Source organism: Falco peregrinus, chromosome 1 (genome assembly GCF_023634155.1).
Source record: "Falco peregrinus isolate bFalPer1 chromosome 1, bFalPer1.pri, whole genome shotgun sequence".
NCBI lineage: Eukaryota > Metazoa > Chordata > Aves > Falconiformes > Falconidae > Falco > Falco peregrinus.
The window spans coordinates 45649890-45670187 of NC_073721.1; the positions used below are offsets into that span (position 1 = coordinate 45649890).

The following is a 20298-nucleotide window of genomic DNA, read 5'->3' on the forward strand; positions in this document are numbered from 1 at the left end:
GTCTAACAGACCTCTAACCTAGCAGGCATCTTTCTTCCCGCTGCCTGCTTCAGCCCTTCCTCCTGGCCCCTTCCCTCCCACATTCACTGGGATCGGGATTGCCCCCAGCACCCACCATCCTAGTTTTGCAGACTCTTTAGCTGGAGTCTCACCCTTCCTTCAATCTCTCTACCTGCTGCTCAAGAGGAATCGGCCTGTTGCCCCATCTGCAGTCTATCTTTGTCCTCATTTCTCATTGCAGCAACATTACAAACATTAGGACTGACCATTCTCCCTGCTCAGGGCTGCAGAAGGGTTCAAACGCTCCAAGACTGCACTTGTTTGCTAAACATGATTACTGATAATACCATGGAAAACTCGCATGACAAACAGCAGCCTTTTAAAAAGGCAAGAAAAATAGTCAATACTTCTGCCCTTTTCAATGGATTACCTCAAATAAAAAAAAAAAATCCTTGTGTCCCTTTTTATATTCACCAAAAAAACGTACAGCATTGAAAGCAAATAACTGACTTTCCTTAAAAAAAAAAAAAAAAAAATCACCCATTACAGGATAATTTGATTAAGTCCTGCTTGACTTCTTCATACTTAAGGGCATTTTAGGCTGCCTAAGCAGAAAAGTTAACAGTCTAACCATGACTTAAGAGTTGCAACTTGACAACATTTCTACCCAGTAAACTTCCAGCAGGAAGCTTCAGAAGTTCTTTGCTATTTCTCAAGATGCCTAAAGCCGAAGTATGAAAACCCACCCAAATACTAATAATTAAGAACTTCCTGTGCAGATATTAGAAACATAATATAATATTGGAAGTCCACAGCAGTTCAATTTTCTAACAAATTGAATACAAGCAAGACCAACATTGCAACATGAAGTGGCAAAGGGAATCCTGACTGAAAAATCAAAATTCCTAATGGCTTTTACAAAAAAATTTTTAAATACCTATTTCACTAAGCACTCCGAGAAAGGCTCTGCATCAAGCACTCACATTCTTCTACTGTGAAGCAAGACTAACACCTGGCACCAAATTATCCATTTAGTTCTTCAGGATAGACTCATTTGATATTCCTTATATTTCCAAGGCAAAAAAAGAAAAAGCAAAAACTTTCAGATTATGCATGACAAAACGTCTGAAAAGAAAAACAGGCATGTACTCTGCAAGTCAAATCCTCCTCCCATATTATTTTTACTCATTGCTACATAAAAAGCCAAAGTGATTCTTGGATTGATGGCATCTCTTTAGAAAATGAATAAATAACTCAAATTACCAAATATTAGATCATTTCAACATATCTGCACATCACATAGTATTTGCTATGTTTACGGGGAAGCCATGAAGGCAACCACATCCACACACAGCTGACTACCTGAGCTTCCCTACAACTACTTTATATACAAAGGTTTTGTAGTAAGAAAGCCAATTCAGCTTTCTAAAAATACTGGTTGTTAAAGCACAATCTCCAGCAGCCCTTCTCTGAAGGCAGCGACAGGCTATAGCTTGCCTGTGTGCACAGATCCCAGATGGTCCCCTACATTCTGCTCGTTTCTGGTGCACTGGTTCCTACTGAGTAGGTATTTCCAACATCCAAGTGTGACTGTGCTCTGAAAGCAGCTGGAAGGGAACGGGAGAAAGCTAGAGGGTAGACAATGATTCATTCCAACTTTTACTTTGTTTGCCCCCCTGCCCCCCCCCCCCCCGCTTTTTTTTTTTTAAAATATAACTTCCATGCAGAGTTCTCCAAAGTAACTGCTGATGTTGGAGCCTGCCTTCTGGCCTTGGCACTGCCACAGATACTTCTAGCCACATGGGAGGAAAAGCTTTTGCTACATGACTTTTTTTTTTTTTTTTTTTTAACTTTCAGGCCAACAACATGTTCTCATCTGAACATTACAGTTAATGAGTCCTATCAAGAATTTCTAACAAAAACTGTACATGAGTTTACAAATGTATTAACATATAAATAATGAGAAGCTTCCTGCCTGGAGCCTCCACAGTAGTCTTTTTGCTTGAGAATATAATACTGGAAGGGTAGACCCAATCCCTTTCCACAGCACCAGTCAGAGCTGGCTTAGTCCAGTCAGCCATTCTGCTCAAGCATCACAGGGTTTTTCTTCTTCAGTGCCTCTGGCTTCAATAAGCAGCCTGTCATTACTGTGCAAAAGCAAGAGTCCAATGCCTTTGAGAAGGAATCCTGCTGCTAAGAGGCCTGTGCCACCCGGTCATCGTTCTGGTCCGAGCTCTTGCTGGAAGGTCCGTTTCTTCTCCCGACAGTGTTTCTTGTGAGCAGGCCAGTCTTTCTGCTGGCATTGTGACCCACAGTACCTCGCCACCTGGCATCGGCCACAAATGTTGAATTCACGTAACTAGGAAGAAGATAAGACAGCATTAGTGAGCCTTTTTCAGTGCCAAGGAGCACCCCTACATCGTTTGCCAAGCAGGCTTATGACCAGGTCTTTTGCATCTACCACAAATACGAACATCCCACCATGAGCGTCAGAGCATCAGAAGGCTTTGACATGATCACATTTGTTTGCATTTGCAGTTGCTCTTGCAGAATGAGCTTAATAGACAAAGTATTTGAATGCTTCATATTTTCTCACAATGCTACTGTTCAACTTCTGTTTTCAACTACAAGCATCTTAAATGCAAAAATGATTAGGAGAGCTGTACAAGCCCAGCCATTGCCAAACTTAGTTATCCAGGAAGCTTTCATATGCAGACCCAAATAAATGGTAAAGCCTACTTTTTCAAATAGAGGGAGTTTAAGACCATTTTTGCAAACATTCCCTTCCCCAAGAAAAAAAGTGGAACAATTTTAGCCTACTCAGCATTTGTTATCACAAGAAAAGCCCTTCTTATTCATAGATAAGGACATCTGTCTGACATCTCATTCTCTGACTCTATGTGTTGCTTCATTTCATCTACCTACAGCAAAGAACTAGAACTAGCTTTCCTCCCAGTTCTCCCTTGAATAAAGGCCACTCGAATTCACCCTCTCTCATGAAAGGTTAAGCAGGTTATTTTTTGATTCCGCTACCACGCAAAATCTCTTACAATGCTTTCTCCTGTCTTACACCACTGCTTGCTCATTCCTGTTCTAGGTCCCTAGAGAAATGCTTCCACCTGTCTTTTTGTACATTCTGCAGAAATCACAGTCCTCCTCCCAGTAAATCACTGGGTCATTTACTGTTCCAATTCAAAACTACATCTAAGCAGAAAATTATCATAGCTTCTGAAGACTCATGCCAAAGAAAACCTGAGCTAAAAAGCATTATAGTTTTTAGCAAATGAATGGCACATGTAAAGCTTTACATTTTAAGGAACAAGCCCCTGGACACACACGGTAGCCTGAGTCACTACATGCTTCCTTGCAACTCTTTCAAACACACCTGTTTTTCGATCATTGTGCATGGTGGGTAGTGACATTCATAATAAGTGCATGAGTTCTCTTCCTCCTCCACAACATCCCCGTTAGCGTTGTAATATCGTGTTACATTCAGTACAGGAAACTGCTCTTCTATAGGATCTGTAGGAAGCTGTTGGATTGCCAGCCAATACAGACTTTGTTCCCTGTAAAAAAGCAAGTACAAATTTGGTCCATAAATTCATAAGCATACAGGGAAATAGAGTCCAAATTTATTATAAAGTAAGAAGGGTTAACACTGTGTTTAACGTATTGAGCCTCAGACTACACATTCTCCTCATATACTGGATATTTTTAGGGTTATTTTAGCCCAAATGGAAAAGTAAAGTTAACAAGTATCTACCAAGAAACATTTTTATCAGGCAAAATTGTTTGTGTAAATGGCTTGAGGTCTGTGTCTTAAACTCCCAGAATCGTTGGCAGCATCATTGCCATTCACTACGTCTTTTCAAAATCAGCTTAATGAGCTCTGAACATCCCTATCTTATGGGTGTTGCAAGTGCTTCAAAAGAAGAGTTTAGTGTGATGTTAAGTCTATGAAGACCCATATATACCAAACTATGGAGACCCATAGATTAACCAAAATCATACTGACATTGAGACTTCAATGTGCTTTGAGTAACATTGATGCAACATGGCATGTTGGAAGCTCCCACAACCTACTAGTGAACAGCAATGGAAACTGATCCCAGGAACTCTTTCTGGTTTCAACCCAAATATGCGATTCCAAGTGTAACCATTTTGCAGCTGCTGGCTTCTACACGTTGTCTTAGAATTTTGGTGCCTGAGGATGAGAGCCACAAACCAGTAAAACCTGCAGGCTTAATTCAGCGTGCCCAGATGGCATCACTCAAGTGGAAGGGGAGGCAGGCTTCCTGTTTCACCATGGTGACAACATCTGGCACAGCGAGGTCTCTACATAATAACACCATGGGGTTAGATGGTCCCTTCACAAGTAGCATGAACCATAAGCATTAATTCTGTTCCCCAGGTGAGGAAGCTAAGGTGTACAGTGACATGTAAGTAGCCCAAGGTCCAACAGAAAAGGCTCTGCCACAATGAGAATAACTAAAAGACGACAACAATTTAAGAGATTTTCAGTATTTTGATGGCAACCCTCCGCCAGACATCAACATACCTTTGTTTGCTAGAGATTTCTTCAGCTTTGGGTTTCCACCCCCAAGGAACTAGGCGCAGATTGTCTAGGCGGTTGTCCACTGTCACTGAATTCAGATGTACCACCTGAAATCCAGGAGCAATCCCTCCCCGGTGTCTCTCCCTGGAGGAGACAAAAATAACTTGAAGGTCAGTGATAAACACTACTCCACAGCTAAAAAGCAGAGAATCGCACTAATTCCAGAAGATACACCGCATTCTAGCCTGCTGTCTGGTGGCACCAAAACAGTCACAGTAAAACTTTGCAGCCAACAGACTACAGCAGGTACTTCAGATATATGAACTGCTAGAAGAAAGAGACTTGTTCCAGGAGGTTATTTCCATTATAAATGAGCCTAATCAAAAGACAATCATGGTATAGTATAATTATAAGCATATTGCAAAGAAAGTCCCAGAGATTCCAGTTACTGCAAGAGCATCTATATAATTATTGTGTCCCACAGAGTAACTTGAAAGGTGCCAATAGTCTTTTATTATTTAATAGGAAATTCTATCAGACACATTTATGCAAGTTCAGCACTGGTGTGAAGTCACAGAGTTTGTTATTTATGAAGAAATGTTTCTTAACAAGCAACAGGACAGAAGTTTCATGAAGTATGCAAATTTTTTTTGACCCTTCATTGTGTGTAATACGTGGAAAGTCTGCAGTGACTGCACGATTGACCAAGAGACAGCCAAAACCAGCTCAAAAGCAAAGCAGGACTATTAGGAAGGAGGATAGCTGCACATTAAGTCCTAATGCGATTCTTCCCTACTGCCTTCTAAGAGTTTTCATTTTCCATTCCACCTTCTTTTCACCTCTCCTTTCTCTATTTCATGAAGTATCAAGTTCACTGTCAAGCACCCTTATGCCTGGACAAGTTCCTGTATCACTTTTTGCAGGAATCCCCATCCCACCTGAAATGTAAGGCTTGGACAGAAATCGTGTCTCGGTATGTTTGCTAAGCCACGACTGATTTCACAGCACACAGAGAACATACTGGCAGCAATCAAGGCCAACGTAAAACTGACTGCTCTGTCTGAGGGTTACCCAGCATTTCCTCCTAGGAGACCATTCCAACAGCTACTTAAAGCTTTACCCAAGTCTAGTTTGGATGCTGTGTCCTGTTCAGCATTTACTAAATATTTCAGTTCAAATGGCTCACCCAAATTTGATGAGTTATCATTTGCCCAAGTTAAAAAATTCCCACTTTCCCCCCCCCCCTTTACAAAGCTCTAGCATTATCCAGCAGAACAGGGATATTAATTTCAATGTGACTGACAATGAAAAATGTTGCCTTTTTTTTTGGTCAATATCCATCCAGATATGGCTAAATTAAATACCTCCGGGGAAAGAAAAACACTTGCAATTCACATATGCCCCCAAAGTTACTAGAATTTAATGAGTAGAATTCCCTTGGAGAGGCTACACACAGCACCCACACACAGCCTGTGCTCCAGCTCATAGCCAAAGCCATTCTTCCTGTAACCACAGCCCTGCACCAGAACAGAGCATGGAGCCTCCTGCTAAGGAGTCCTTTGGATCTCCACAGAACAGGGAGATGCTCTCCCCTTTGAAGGAGAAAGGAATAAAATCCTCCTTTGGGGAGGGGGGACAACCCCAACCCCAAAAAGCAAGCAACACACAAAAGCAAATAAACTATGGAAAGGAGTCCGCTGAAATGCCCTAAAGGAAGAAAAGCTGCTTTTGGGTTGCTGAAGAGATGAAGATGAGCATCAGTTGGATATGGAGACAGGGAAGGAGTCGAGGTTCTTAGACTGAGACTAGGACAAAGTGACGAGAGATGGGAGAGGTATGAATGACGGATCTAGGAGGAGGAGACGGAAGTTCAGAGCAAGAGCAAACTGCGCAGGAGGGGAAAGGGAGGAGGGGAGTCTAAGACTGAGTTAAGAGTTTTTTAATGAATTAGATAATCAGAGTTTAAGAAAGGCTGGAGCTGGAGACAGAATTACAAGAGGTTGTTCCCAACACCAAGAAGTCACAGCAGAGTGGCACATACCTACCACTGCTCTGCACCCTCAACCCCCACAAGCAAATACTGACAAAATCCACTACCACAGTGAGCCCGTCTTCTTAACTTTGTACAAAACCACATTCATCTACATTGCTGTCAGGCTTTCTATTACTTCATGTGACAAAGGCCAAAGTAAATGTGGGAAATTAGGCCTTGTGACGACCAGTGAAAGTGTTAACACAATACCACTTGACTGAGATGCCACAATTAGTACTGGCACGTTCAGGACAGTCCTTTTTCTCTATACATTATGAAGCAACCTATGAATGCACAAGCATGTGCTGCTCCACTCCCTAGACCTACACTTCAGAAGTGCACAGCACAGACCATCTCCAGGAGTTAATCAGAAATGTGAAGGACAGGCTCATGGAAGAACCTGCCTTGTCCCTTGCAGAAGGGGACAGAGGACAGCCTCAGTAACGCAGCCGACTCTCCTGCAGAGCCATAGCTTCTACCTCCCCCAGCACACCCAAGCTCCTACAAAGTGCCAGGCAAAACACTTAAACCAAAACTCGTCAAGAGAATTAACTGGATACTGTTCTTTTTGTATTTCAGCAGCTAACTTAAGAACTGAGGCACACACTAGAAGTGCCAAGTACAGACAACAGCAATTCAAGTCAACAGGAACTGTAACTCAGTAAGTTATAGGCAGTATGATGGTAAGCACTCTAAAGGACAAAAAAAATAAAAAAAGAAATCAGGTCTTGGATGGCTTTCTGAACATGCAGTTAGTGATACTTATGACTAATCTCTTGCTGCTGCTGTTCCCCAGGGAACATCACTACACCCAGCCAAAATACAGCAAGCTGGGATTTCTATACAGGGAACAGGGCGAGAAGATTTCAGACTTACTCTGCAGGTCCCTAGCCAGAGACATTCAAATCCTGCTTTGGAGGAGCAACTGTCCACCCTGAAAACACAGCAAGCACAGGAGAGGCTGCAGGAAGTTCTTCCCAAAAGAATATCTGCAGCATTTGTGGATATTTTGCAGTTCCGTTTCCCATTTAGTACTGCAGCTCACTCTTTGTGCAGGTCAGCAGGGCTCCGAGGGAAGAGCAGGAGAAGGCCCCCTTCACTGCTGCAGCTTCGGTAGCTAACGCTTCCCGTTCTGAGGGCCTTACTATGTCAGCAAAGTTACCAGCTTAATTAAAGTATTAAATTAAAAAAAAAAAAAAATTACAAACCTGCTATACTTGCAAATAGCATCTAACACATGCCTCCTCACTTTATCTTAAACCAGAAGCATACAATCAGGTTAGTTTTTTCAGAGTGAGCTGATTTTTTGAGGTGTGTGTGGGGCAGAATGGTTAAATTACACTCCTATACCTGCAGTAATTCAATTTCCTTGCTTTTAATTTACCCAAGAAGTAAGACCGGCACTGGAAAGAGTAACGACTGGTACTGCCCCTCTCTTTCAAAGGCTCCAAACCCTTCAGCATTATTCCTCCTTGCAAAGGGAAGGACCTGCCATTAAAATATGTTTCTGTTTTGTTTTCAAAGCAGTCCCCAGTGCAGGTAAGTAAAACTGATTTGTTTAGGAGGGGCAGTAGCTACACAGCAACTGAAGTCAAAAGGCTTTCTGAAGACATTAGGAGACTCAGTCATGAAGGTACACTAACCTGCACTGTATCAGCTTGTAATCAAAGATCACAGCAAAAAGTACACCCTCAAAGGGATCAAACTGAATTTAGAGGCAGCAGAGATATTTTGCAGTTGAAGCATTTGACTTTGCAACTTCAGAACTGCAGCTCTGCCTGCCTGGTTGTTTACACCCCGCCTTTGTGACTCTTAAAAATCCCTATTATGGACACGATCTCAGATTTTCTAACACCAGTGTATGGTGGAGTGACACAATTTGAATTACTTAACACATTAAAATTATTTCCTAATTTAAGTTAAAATAACCAGAAGAGGCAATGACAACGGGCTTTTGTCATTTGTAATAGGCAAATAGCTGGACTGTCCTCATCAAGCAGCCTTCAACAGTCAGCTGGAATAATTCTAAGGTGTCCTTTAGGGCTACTTACAGGCAACAATTATTACTGTATGAGGTTCAGAGTCAGCAGGTAGCCAACAGTGGTTTACGCCACATGGTGTAGCCAACTTCATAACAAATTTCACTGAAGTTATATATGCAACAAGATTAAACATTAACAGATACAGGTTAAAATCCATATTTAATGAGCAGATTGTAAATAATAGTAATAGTCTCTGACATTCTTCCTGTCTCCCTCCTCTGGTACAGAGACTAGTTTGGGGAATATAAAGTAATCTCCAACGATAAAAGCAAGCACAGCTATATCAGGCATTAATTATATTTACACTTCTAAGTATAGTTTATGGAACTGAATAGAAAACATGCTTAATTTCTCAAAAAAGCTTTCAAAAGAAGTTGCAGTTCTCTTTAGCACACCCGGTCTTTTTTATAAACCCATGAACATATCAAGAAAGAGCAATGTGTTGGCTCGCTGGATGAACTAGTCCCTCACAGAAGTGTAAGCTGGCCTCTGAAACTTAACAGGCAGCTACAAAGGGTATCAAGCACTAATTCTTAGAATATAGAAAATAAAATGTAGCAGTTGACATGAAGCATCACCACAGCATCACTCCAGGCAGCTCTCCAGACGGTCTAACAAAGAAACCCAAAGTTTTAAGTTATCAGAAGTTCTATCTCTCTCCAGCACTCTGCCAATTCTCACCAATGCCAATAAGACACACCTGATTATCATGGGACCGAAAAAAACCAAACTCTGTTAGTCTTCACCTACTAAATGGAGCCAGTACCCTGCTCCCCCATCCCCAATTGAAGTTTTAGTAGCATTTCTCAGATTTAAGCAGTGTCTACTTGAATAATACTCACCTATCACTGTTTTCCTTGTGTATAATGTTTTTACAGAGACTCAGCTGTTTGAGGGCTCAGTGCAAAACCAAACCACGGTAAGATCTATGGGCATCCCCTGTGCTGGGTCTCCAACTGAGCACAGCTGCAAGCCTCCTGAAAAGACTTAAACTACTACAGGCAGAGAAATAAACAGTGTACAAGTTGGCGGCAGCAAATGCCACCTTAGTGAACCCTTAAAGTATTGAGTTCTTCTTACGATACCTACCAAAGCAGCTCATGCAGGAGACGGCCAGAACCCCTTCCACGATTTTTGTCGAACGCATAAGCAAATATTTTAGCACCATTTCCATCAGCATCTACCTCCATTCGAGCCTAGAGAAAAGGGAAAGGCTGTGAGAACATCCAACACCTAGTGGCAGAGCACACGTTCCATGGGGATACGGGAAGGACCCAGCATTTAACACTTGTCTCCTAGAGGTCACTTGACCCTAATGGAATTTGAGTCGTTTCAAACCTCCAAGGGGAGCCAACCAGCTCTGCTATTGTAGTTTATGAAGATGGGAAAGGGAAGAAAGGAGGCTGTGCACAGCAGGAGCGCCGCTTGGACAAAGAACAGCGACAATCCAGTTGTGAGCCTGTAGGGCCAGGATCCATTCTCCGCTCTGGCACAGATTTTCTGTACAGCCATCAGCAAACCACCAAGGCTTTGTTTTCAGCGTTGCTTTACACCAATCTAATTAGGGGTGGCTAGTGAAAGGAGCGGGCCTGCCCTTTTTTCTCCACTGCGTAACTTTGCATTGGTGCTAATGCTCACAAACTGTACTAAGGACCAGACAAATTTAGGACACTTACGGCGTGCTGCCACTCTCAGTGATAGCACACACGCTTGCAGTGAGCTTCCACGGAGGAGGAAGGAGCAAACGTGGTGGTTTCTGGTAGCAGCACTGCCACCGCATTTAGGACTCCTAGGAGCAGCTCTGGAGTAGCCACTGCACTACAGGCACTTGGCAAAAGATGGTCCCTCCTCCGAAAAAGCCTTAGTTTGAGAAGATTTTGTAATCAAGAACTCTTTCCATTTCAAACCCTTGGTAGGATCCACTTACCCTCTTTCACTGGATGCCGAGAAAAAACATTTTCTCTGGTCCCATGGTAAGTTACTGTACAAGTTTTTCTCATTCAAGACTTTGCAGAGTGAAAATTCTTAAACTTTGCCAAACCCAGTATGACAGAAGCCTGATTACTGCTTCTCAAAAAGCATACCAATAGAGCGCTGAAAACAAAAAGCTATGTAACAAATAATTTTGGTTTAAACGAAAAGAACAGAACTTTTCCTGCTAGAAAGCATTCACGTCGCTATTTCAGTCATTTCAAACTCCCCCCCCCCGCCCCAGTAGGCCAAGTCGCGGGGCAGCACGCTTCCGCACGCCACACAGAAAGGCAAAAATCCCCGCAAAACGCACAAACCCACCAACCTTCAGTAACGGCCCGCGATCGCCCCCGGCCCCGGGGCGGGGGGGGCGCCCCGGGGCGGGGGGGGCGGGGGGGGGGCAGCGCGAGGGAAAAGGGGCAAAGGGAGGGGGGGCTGAGGGGGTGCCCCGGGGGGTGCAGCGCGAGTAAGACTGGGCAAAGCGAGGGGGCGGCCCGGGGGGCGCCCAGCGGCGGGGGGCGGCGGCCGCTCACCTCGAAGGAGTAGCTCTCCACCAGCGGGATGTCCTGCTCGTCGATCAGCGTGTACTTGGTCTGCAACACACCGCGCCCGCCGTCAGCGTGCCCGCCCGGCCCGGCCTCCCCCGCCCCCGCCCGCCGCCCCGCACCGGCCCAGCCCCCGGCCCACCGACCCCCAGCCCCCCGCCCCGCTCCGGCCCCCTCCAGCCGAGCCCGGCCCGCACAGCCCGGCCGCGCCCCCCCAACGCCCCGCCACGGCCCGGCGCCCTCAGGCCGCGGCCGCTCACCTTGCCGGCCACCCGGCCGAGCCGCACGATGCCCAGCTTGAAGTCGGTCATGGCGGGGCCGGGCCGGGCTGGGCCGGGGTCGCCGCCGCTGCCCGCGCTCGCCCCTCACAGCCCCGCGGGCGGGAGCCGCCGCTGCCACGCGCCGCCGCCTCACGCACACCCGGGAGGGGGGCGGGGGGGCAGGGGGAGGAGGAAGAGGGGGCGGGGCTCCGCAGCACCCGCCCACCCCGCCGCTCTCCCGCCCAATAGCGTCGCGCCGCTCTTTGCGACGCCGCGGGATCGTCCAATCGGCGGGCGGCGCGGCCGAACGTCACGTGAGGAAGGAGGGGTGGGGGGCAGCAGCGCGCGGGCGCGGGCTCCGCGCGCGGGAGAGGGAGGCGCGGGCGGTGACGTCACGTTCGCGGGAAGCTTTGTGCCGCCAGCGCGGGTGAGCCTGGGCGTGGGGGCAGGGCTTAAAGGGGCCGATCGCTCCCGCGGGCCCCGGTGTGTCTGTCCCCCTCCCCCGGGGGCCAGGGCTCGCGGGGCGCTCAGCCCCGCCGCCGCCGCGCTGGGTGGGTGGGCGGGGGGGGCCTCAGGGAGGAGGGGCGCGCCCACGGGCAGCGCCGGTGCGTTCCCGGCCACGCGATGGACGGTACCGGCAGCCCCCGTGCTGCGAGGACCCTGCCCGGTGCCGAGACAGCGCGGCCCGGCCGGCAGAGCCGCCGCTCCCGCCGGGTCTGCTCCCCCGGTGCCGTTTGCTGCCGCCGTCCGACCGCGACCGCAAAACTCGCTTCGACGACCAGGAAAACCGGCGGTACCGGGAAGTTCATCCCCGTGTCATAGAGCCCGGGGGGCCACCAGCTTCCCTGCCCGGAGATTCCCGGAGGGACGCAGCGGCCTCGATGCCCGGGGTGGTCACGGGGAAGGTGTAACAGAGGGGTTTGAGGTGCAAGCAGGTGGATAACGGGGGGCTGGCAAAGAAGCCCCCCACGTGCAGAGTGAGAAGCTCCAGGACAGCACGGCGGTGTCCCAGAGAACACCCGCCACCGGCGAGTGGGTTCACCCAGCACTAGGAGCATCCATCCATCCAAGGCCAACACTCAACCTGGCGATGAACCTTGGAAAACTCCACTGCTCCCATCGCTGCGGCCCCACGGGCAATGGGAACGAAGCACCACGGCCACAGCACAGCTTTCCATCCCCCCCCCCCCCCCCCCCCGCCACACCAGCTGAGCCACCCAGCTTCGGAGCCCGTCAGTGGGTACGTGGGCTGGGCTGGGCCCTGGCACTGCCGCGGGCACCCAGCGATGGCTCCCACTGGCTGGGTGATGCTGCCCAGCAATCCCTTACCGCTGCGCCTGTGGCAATAGCGCCTATTTCACTGCAACCACCCACTACAGCACATGCCATAGGCAGGGGGGGGAAGGTTGCCCCGTGGGCCTTTGGCACCCCGCACCAAACTAAGAAAATTCAGATTTTCTATCCTAAAGCAGGAAGACACAAGTCCCAAGGATTTGGCTTTTCAAGGCCCTGTTTTTCTCAGGGAACTGAGGAAGCCCCCTCTCCTTAAAGCTCATGAAGCCCTTGTTCCACCAGAGCAAAGGTCTCCCAAGGGCTCAGCGCCCCTCAGCATCCCTTTCCCTCATTTCTTCTGAAGGCACAGATCACCACAGTGAGAAAAAATCCTGCCCCTACGGAGCACAAATGCAGTTCCCAGGAAGATGGATTTTAAATGCAATGTTAATGTAGGTTGTTCCTATCTTTATCAAGCCCTTTGCCTCCTTTTTAAGAAGGCTGGTTTGGGAAAAAAGAATTATTGGCAGGATAGCACCCTCCTTCCAAGCACTATGTTGCTTCTAGCAGAGCACGTGCCCTAAGGTAGCATGGGAAAGGTTCTGCATCCTGCCCCAAGAGAACTTCCCTGATGCAAAAGAAATCTTTTTTCCAATTATTTCCAGTGCTGCCAAGTGGGGGAGAGCCCAGAGGGCATGTGTGCTGCACAGGGCAGCCCTGGGCACCTGCGGGGCTGACGGCTCCCGAGGCTCGGGGTTCACACCAGAGCAGGAGATTCTTCTCACACCAGGGCCGACAAAACACTTCCTACAAGTTCCAACTAAAATTGCTGCTGGAAGGGGTGCTGCGATCCCCTGCTGGGCAGTGTAAGCCTTTGTGTGGCTTTGTCGTGGAATCGCTGCTGACTTTCTGCTGGAGGGGACCCAACCACCCGCCCAGGGCAGCATTACGCTGAGCTCTGTGCCGCTCCAAGGATGGAGATTCCACCACCCCTCCGCATCCCCGCTGCAGCCTGGGACCACTTGTCAGAAGATTCCCCCACTCCCCCACCAGTCTCTGACCAGAATTTGTTGCAGCCCATGTCCTGTGAGGGGTGGGAACGGTGGTGGGATGCAGAGCACGAAGGCCCGCAGCCAGCCCTGGTTCAGAGAGCATCCAAGCGCTGTTCCTAGCTTGAAACGTGGCCAACCCCAAGCCAAGGAACTAAAGATGGCAAGCGCCTGGGGTTTCAGCCACGTTTCTGTTTTTATTCCGTGCCTGCCTCAGAAAAAGGCAAGAACAGCAGGAGGAAAAGCAAACGAAAGAGCAAAGCCCAAAGATCTGCTGCATTCTGCTTCTGTCACCTGCGCTGGCCCTATGCCAATCCCAGCTGGCAAGACTCCGGACCACGGGCACAGCTGCCCAAGCTGTGGAAAACCAGACAGGTCCGTCAGAGTTTGTAGGCAAAACCTCACAGGTTCTGCAGGGAACTGCAGTTTCTGGGGATACCTGGGTCAGGCTTTGGTCAGTCTTGGTTTAGGAAGGAGGAGGGTCCAGCTCTTCCCTCCGCACCAACAGTCACGTGCTGGGATGTAATACTGGTTTGATTTGATAGAAACCAATTTTTTGTCATGCCTTTCCCTGTTTCACTACAGCCAGCCCTCAGTCTCTGTGGCCCTCAAGTCACCAGGGTGATGTACCTGCATTTCATCAGGGAACAAAGGACAAAAGTAGATTTTCTCTGAAATCATCAATGCACTGGTCAGCCCAAACCCCTGCCCCCACACATCGCCCCTCCAGCAGCCCCTGACCCCCTGCTAAATGCCCGGCCTTTCTCCAAAGGTCCTGGCAACTCTCCTCTGCCCACGGGCTCAACACGCAATTACAGAGCTGTTGCTTCATTAAACATTCCAGACAGCAGGACCACGGTGGAAAACGGACATGATTCGCTGTTTCTTTTGGCTGGCCTCCATGCTGACCTGGCGTTTTGGATCTTGCAAGGACAGGTTAGGAGAATTCTTCCCCAGGGTCCCCCCTCCATGCCGTTTTACCTGCTTCACCAGTGGGTTCCGATAGCAGCAGAGCAGATTGGAAACTGGGTCCTAATGAGAGCAGCGGTTTGTTGTTAAATCTGGGCAAATACAGATGATTCCTGAAGATCCCACTGCTAACACAACGTGCATTTTATGCTTCACAAGCAGGAGGAGACACATTCCTACAGCATGACTCCGCCACATGCACGGAAGGCTCAGCCCAAGCCTCACTCCTGGCTTGAGCTAGAGCTAACACCAAGGTTTAGCTCCACATCCAAGCAGCCCTCAACTACAGCTGCTTAGGAGTTGGAGCACCTTTTATACTAGAGAACACCACATTGCTTGCACGTACTTCAGAAATAAACATTTATTACTACAGGTGTACACCCCCTCCCATTGAGTTTGAGATGGAATTCACTTGGAGACTTGAGTTTTCCTCCTCACAGAGGCTCCAGCTCAGCCAGCACCTGGTGTGCCCGGCACAACGGCAGTCAGTGCTGCACTCAGCCAACCACCAGCTGCACCAGCTTCTTCCTACAAAGGACTCTGGCAGATCCTGGGGAATAATCCAGACCCCATCCATCAGATTTTAGCAGCCCAGCTAGTGCACATATCACACGCTCTCCTACACACCCCCGGAAGCATTAGAACTCTATTTTTCTTTCCCCAGCTCCTGCAACACACACCTCTTCAGTGCTGCTCGCTGTAGTAGAGCTCCAGCCAGGGAGTTTCTCTCTGGGGCTGAAAGTACCCTGTAAGTGTAACTTTGAGAGTTATTTGCAGAACTGAAGAGACATTGGCAAGGAAAAAGCTGATTGAGTACCGTCACCCGCTTTGCAGAGGAGGAAAACACACCTCACAGAACATTTTTCCAACGCCAAGGCTCAAACAACTCACCATCTTGGTAAGACCTTGATCCCCTTTCCCTTTAGAAAACTAGACCTAAATTAACATTCATGACTCCCCCCCCCACCCCCCCCACCCCAGGACACCGTCAGCCCTTAAGTAAACTGCAATCACAGTGCTGCTGTTCATCAGGCTTTTAGTGATACCTCAGGGTCACCTCAAGCATTCTCCTTGCCAGGGTAATTTCACTTTAACAGAGTGCTCAGCCTGAAAGCCCACACTGTCATCCCTCACTGTGCTGCCCCAGGGGAAACCCCAGCCTTCCCTGGAAACAGAACAAGGTTTCCCCAGGATCTTTGGGGGACTTTGTTTCTATCTGCACCCCACAGCTGTACCAGCTGGACAGAGCTCTCAGGTGCCAGAACCAAATGTCAAGTATCTTGATGTACAACGATTCCAAGCAGCGCCTGAAACACACAGGCACCTCTGCAGAGGTTAAGCAGATAAATGGGCTGAGCCCACGGGCTCCTTACACCCTCAGCACTGGGCGAGACCCCTAAGGTGGTGCTGGCAAGGCCCTTAAGTTTTACCAAGAAACGCTCATTTTGAATAAACAAGGCTAAACCTTTCACTCTTTCCTCACTGTGCTTTTCAACAGCTGTACTCACACCCCTACCCTGATCCATACCGTAAGGGGCACCGGCGCCTCTCACCAACAGGCATTCTCTCCAGTAAGCCAGTTGCCTTTCCTTCAGGAAGGTGCCCTTAGTAGGGGAAACTCCTTTTGTCCGCAAGTGGCAGCTCTCCAGCAGCAGGCTAGGTCAGCACTCCTGCAGGCTGCAGTCATTTGCAGGAACAGCCACAACACTCACCACTAATCGCAAGTTTTGCGGCTCAGCCCGGTTTTGGAGCCCATTTCCTGACAAGCAGCAGCACTGGATTTACAGAATGCCCATGCCAAAAGAAATGCAAACACATAAACCAGCTTTTTTATTTCAGAGAATACATCAGGACCTGGAGCAGATGATGCAGAGGGGCTATAGGCTTTGCTTGCCCCGCTCCCCCAGTTTCACCGTTCAAGGGATCAGGAAAAGCATAAGACAGGGCCCTGTTACAACTGTTACAACACCCTGAAGCAGAGAGGACCACAGGGTCCCACCTGCAACCAGCATACCTGCTCCTCTTCAGCGATGAAATAAAATACAATAGTTCAGCTCAAGGACTAGGATGTGTTTACTTCTAGCCACCAGAAGAAAAATCCAGTGTCCTCTGCTCTAAGGCAGAAGCTGAGCCATGAACCCAATCTGCTCTGCAACAGACCACCACGGTGTCACCTACACCAGAGGTTCTTCCTGGTAGCAAGGCACCGAAGGGAAGGGCAAGGTCCCTGTGCCAGGCACACAGAGCTCTCCTGGCTCCTGCGGTCCCTGGGAATGCTGACTGCACAGCCACACCTTTGATTTTATTTCCCACAGGGAGATTGTCAGAGCCCTTCCATCCTGCAAGCCCACACAGCTGCCCGCTGACTCCCCCAAACTAGGATGGGGGAGAGAATCATAGAAGTGAGAGAACTTGTGGGCTGAGATAAAGACAGTTTAACAAAAGCAAAAGCTGCGCTTGCAAACAAGGAATTCACAAGCTGTCTGCTCGGAGCTGCACCTTTGGCACTGGCAAGAACAGAGCTCACAAAACTTTCCATGGGCCACAAGCTACTAGTGGTCTGCTCTTCACTGGAGTACTGGCTTGAGGAAGCTCCGCTTCTCCAAACTCAGCGTTGCCACAAGCCAAGGATTTCAGGGCAGCAAATGTGAAAGGGATTATCTTCTAGCTTTTTGTGGAACCATCAGGCAGGCCCCTTCCAAATCCCACTATTCGCACAGCGCAGGACAAGGACAAAATTAAGCCAGCAACACCCTTTGCAGACAACTGGGTCTTTTATTGAGTATTTAAGGTTCTACAAAAGACTTAAAAGAGGCCTCATATGGCTACTTCTTTTCTGTAGTCTTAGCTCTGTTGAAGGAAACAAATACAGCTCATTAGTAGAGTCTCTTAAGTAAATCATCTCATACAGCAAGTTTCAGTCAGAGATGGATACTTACAGCTGGGCACTCAATTGCACCATTATTGATATCATCAATGATATCATGTGGGTGCCTGCCATCAATGCTGCAGCCCACAGACTGGGCAGTTCCAAGAATCTCCTTGATTGTCCCTGCAGTGGGAAGACACAGCTTGTCAGTGCTTTACCACAGGAAAAACTGAAGAACACCTAGAGAACTTAGCTATTCACACCCCTCAGCTGTCCCACCCCACCCTGTGGTTTGCAGGCTGTCACCACGGGGTTTCAGCAAGCCGCTTCAGCCAGGTTTAGTGTACTGGTTTCCCAGGGAATGCACCAGAAAGCGCCCCGTGAACCTTTCACCATCCTGCACTACCTTTGCCAGAAGGTAGGAGGCTGGCTGTGGCTGTTCCTCCTGTGTTCAGTGCCCAAGCTGCAGGAGGAGCTCCACCCCACCCCCAGCTATGGGACCCTCCCAGGAACCAGCAGAACCTGGCTTAGGCCCTTGGAACAAGGACAGGGAGGACGCTGTGTGACCCCACCACCCTTCCTTACCTGACAGCTCTCGAGCCAGGGATCTGTGCCGCATCTGCCGTGCAATGTTCACTATCTCATCAAAGCTGACGCTTCCACTGTGCTTAACTATGAAGCAAAGCAATTGCACCAGTAAGTTACCAGTAAGACAGACACAGGCACTTCCAGTTCCCCATGCTTTGCTAGAGAAGCACCATTCCCAGCACTCCAACCACATGGAAACCAGAGCTTACAACTACAGCAGGCTGCGGTCAGCATGCCTGTCCACAGGCTTTAGCACAAAGCTACCCACAAGAACAGCCATTTCATAAGCTGGTGTTTTCTGTCAGCTCAGCTCTGGACTGTACCAGTCCCTGTGTTACAAGACCAGCACACTGGCTGCTCTTACCCCATCTTCCAAGAAACTGAACTCTGCTGGTGTACAAGCCGTTGTCTGTACCCCAACACTTTATGTCAGCAGCTCAAGATACAGCCCCACAGCACCCATTTGCCAGCTGAATAATCTAGGAGGCAGATACAATTCCCCTCATAGCTCCCAGACATATTCAGAGCTACAGCCAGATGAAAACTTACTGTTTTTCTGCTTCTTCCTGTCACGAGGAGGCTCCTTCAGAGCTTTGATAATCAGAGCAGAGGCAGAAGGAACAACCTCTATCTAAATGAAAAGAGATTAATTTCTCCCCCCTTTAAGCAGAAGTCAGTAGCTAACAAAGACACACAACCGAGCATTCAGCACCTGGAAAGCTGATCGCCAGAGCACCGTTGTTTTCAGTTCACTCACTAGTACAAAAGGCCTTTTTGTGATGCAGAAACTTGTTCCCAGCCTTTCGGCACAGGCCCCCCCACAGCCACGAGAGGCCTGTTTCCTTGACTGGGGCTTGCTCTCAGCTCACCACTGGAATATACCAGCCACAGAATTCAGGACAGGTATAGTGGCGGGTGGCTACAGGATTAATTAAGAAAGCTTTTTATAATTTTTATGTTGCTTAGAAGAGTTTTTTCCTGGTCAGACATTCTGTAGAACGAACAGTTATCTGCAACAGGATAAATGATCAGCTTTGGCACATGAGCAGCTCTCTCCCCAGTTGCCAGCAGACTGGGAACCTTCAGCCTGGTAAGGCCCAGGGTTCATACACAGCACACCCCGCCAGCTTCAAGCCGGAGGCGCTCAGAACACTTGCACAAGCGTTTTAAGGTCTTTCCCGAAGACCCCCACACATTCGCTGTGTGGAACTCATTTTATCCACCTCGGAAGGATGAAGGGCTGAGTCGACCCTGCCGGGATTTAGGCTCGTGGCCTGAGCAAGCGGAGCTTGTTTGCGCCCAACACTTGCACCACCGAGCCGTCCCTTCTGGCGTTCAGTACCTGCGCTTGCCTGTTCTGAATGGTGAGCTTCACCGTGATCCTCAGCCCCTTCCAGTCACCCGTGGCCTTGGCAATGTCATCACCCACCTTCTTGGGAGACTGAAACCAGAAACACGTGTTACCGGGGCAAAAACGTCACCTGGGCGAAAGCAGAGAACCCCTGTGCCACCCACCTCACCTTGTGCCCCCACGACACACTGCACCCCGAGGCCTCCCCCCCGCCCCGAGGCCTCTCTTCTCTCCCCCCACACATTTCCCCCCCCCCCCGAGGCCTCTCCCCCCACCAATTCCCCCCCCGAGGCCTCTTCCCCCCCCCCATTGCCCCCCCCCGAGGCCTCTTCCCCCCCCCCCCAGGCCTCTTCCCCCCACACACACATTCCCCCCCCCCCTCCCCCCCCCCCGAGGCCTCTGTCCCCCCCCCCGCCGCCGCGGTACGTACCAGACCGAGGGGACCGATCTTGGGGGCCAGAGCGGAGGTGGCGCCGACCTCCCCGCCGGTGCAGCGCAGGTACACTGCGGGCACAGCAACGCGCGTCAGCCCCGCTCGCCAGGCCAGGCCCGGCCCGGCCCGCCCCGCCCGCTCCCCCGCCGCCCCCCCCGCCCGGCACGTACCGACTTTGATCTCGTTGGGGTCGAACTTGGGCGGCATAGCGGCGGGTGATGGCAGATGGAGGCGGGTGGCGGCGGATGGAGGCGGATGGCAGCTGCCACGGCCCACGGGGACACAAGAAAAGAATAGGCGACTCGCGCGGGCCCAGCATATACCCGCCGAGATCTCGCGGGAGCTGGGGCGCGCGTTCCCCG

The 20298-nt window shown here is 49.5% G+C and overlaps 2 protein-coding genes and 1 non-coding gene across 3 annotated transcripts; all 3 read right to left on the bottom strand.

The window, feature by feature from the left end:
• Positions 1-1050: 1050 nt before the first annotated feature.
• On the bottom strand, positions 1051-11589 carry ZMYND19 (zinc finger MYND-type containing 19). Its single transcript, XM_055807328.1, has 6 exons — positions 11406-11589; positions 11134-11193; positions 9719-9825; positions 4559-4699; positions 3386-3566; positions 1051-2359 (listed from the first exon to the last, which is right to left on the bottom strand). Exons 1-6 carry the CDS (start codon positions 11454-11456, stop codon positions 2216-2218), a joined length of 684 nt encoding a protein of 227 aa, XP_055663303.1. The 5' UTR covers positions 11457-11589; the 3' UTR covers positions 1051-2215.
• Positions 11590-17450: 5861 nt separating this feature from the next.
• On the bottom strand, positions 17451-20274 carry RPL12 (ribosomal protein L12). The gene is made up of 7 exons (XM_055807378.1): positions 20107-20274; positions 19934-20007; positions 19495-19593; positions 18702-18783; positions 18150-18236; positions 17635-17747; positions 17451-17545 (listed from the first exon to the last, which is right to left on the bottom strand). The coding sequence occupies exons 1-7, from the start codon at positions 20141-20143 to the stop codon at positions 17540-17542; spliced, it is 498 nt and encodes a 165-aa protein (XP_055663353.1). The 5' UTR covers positions 20144-20274; the 3' UTR covers positions 17451-17539.
• LOC114010476 (small nucleolar RNA SNORA65) lies at positions 18940-19068 on the bottom strand. The gene has a single exon (XR_003551895.1). It is a non-coding gene; the product is annotated as a small nucleolar RNA SNORA65 (small nucleolar RNA).
• Positions 20275-20298: the final 24 nt, after the last annotated feature.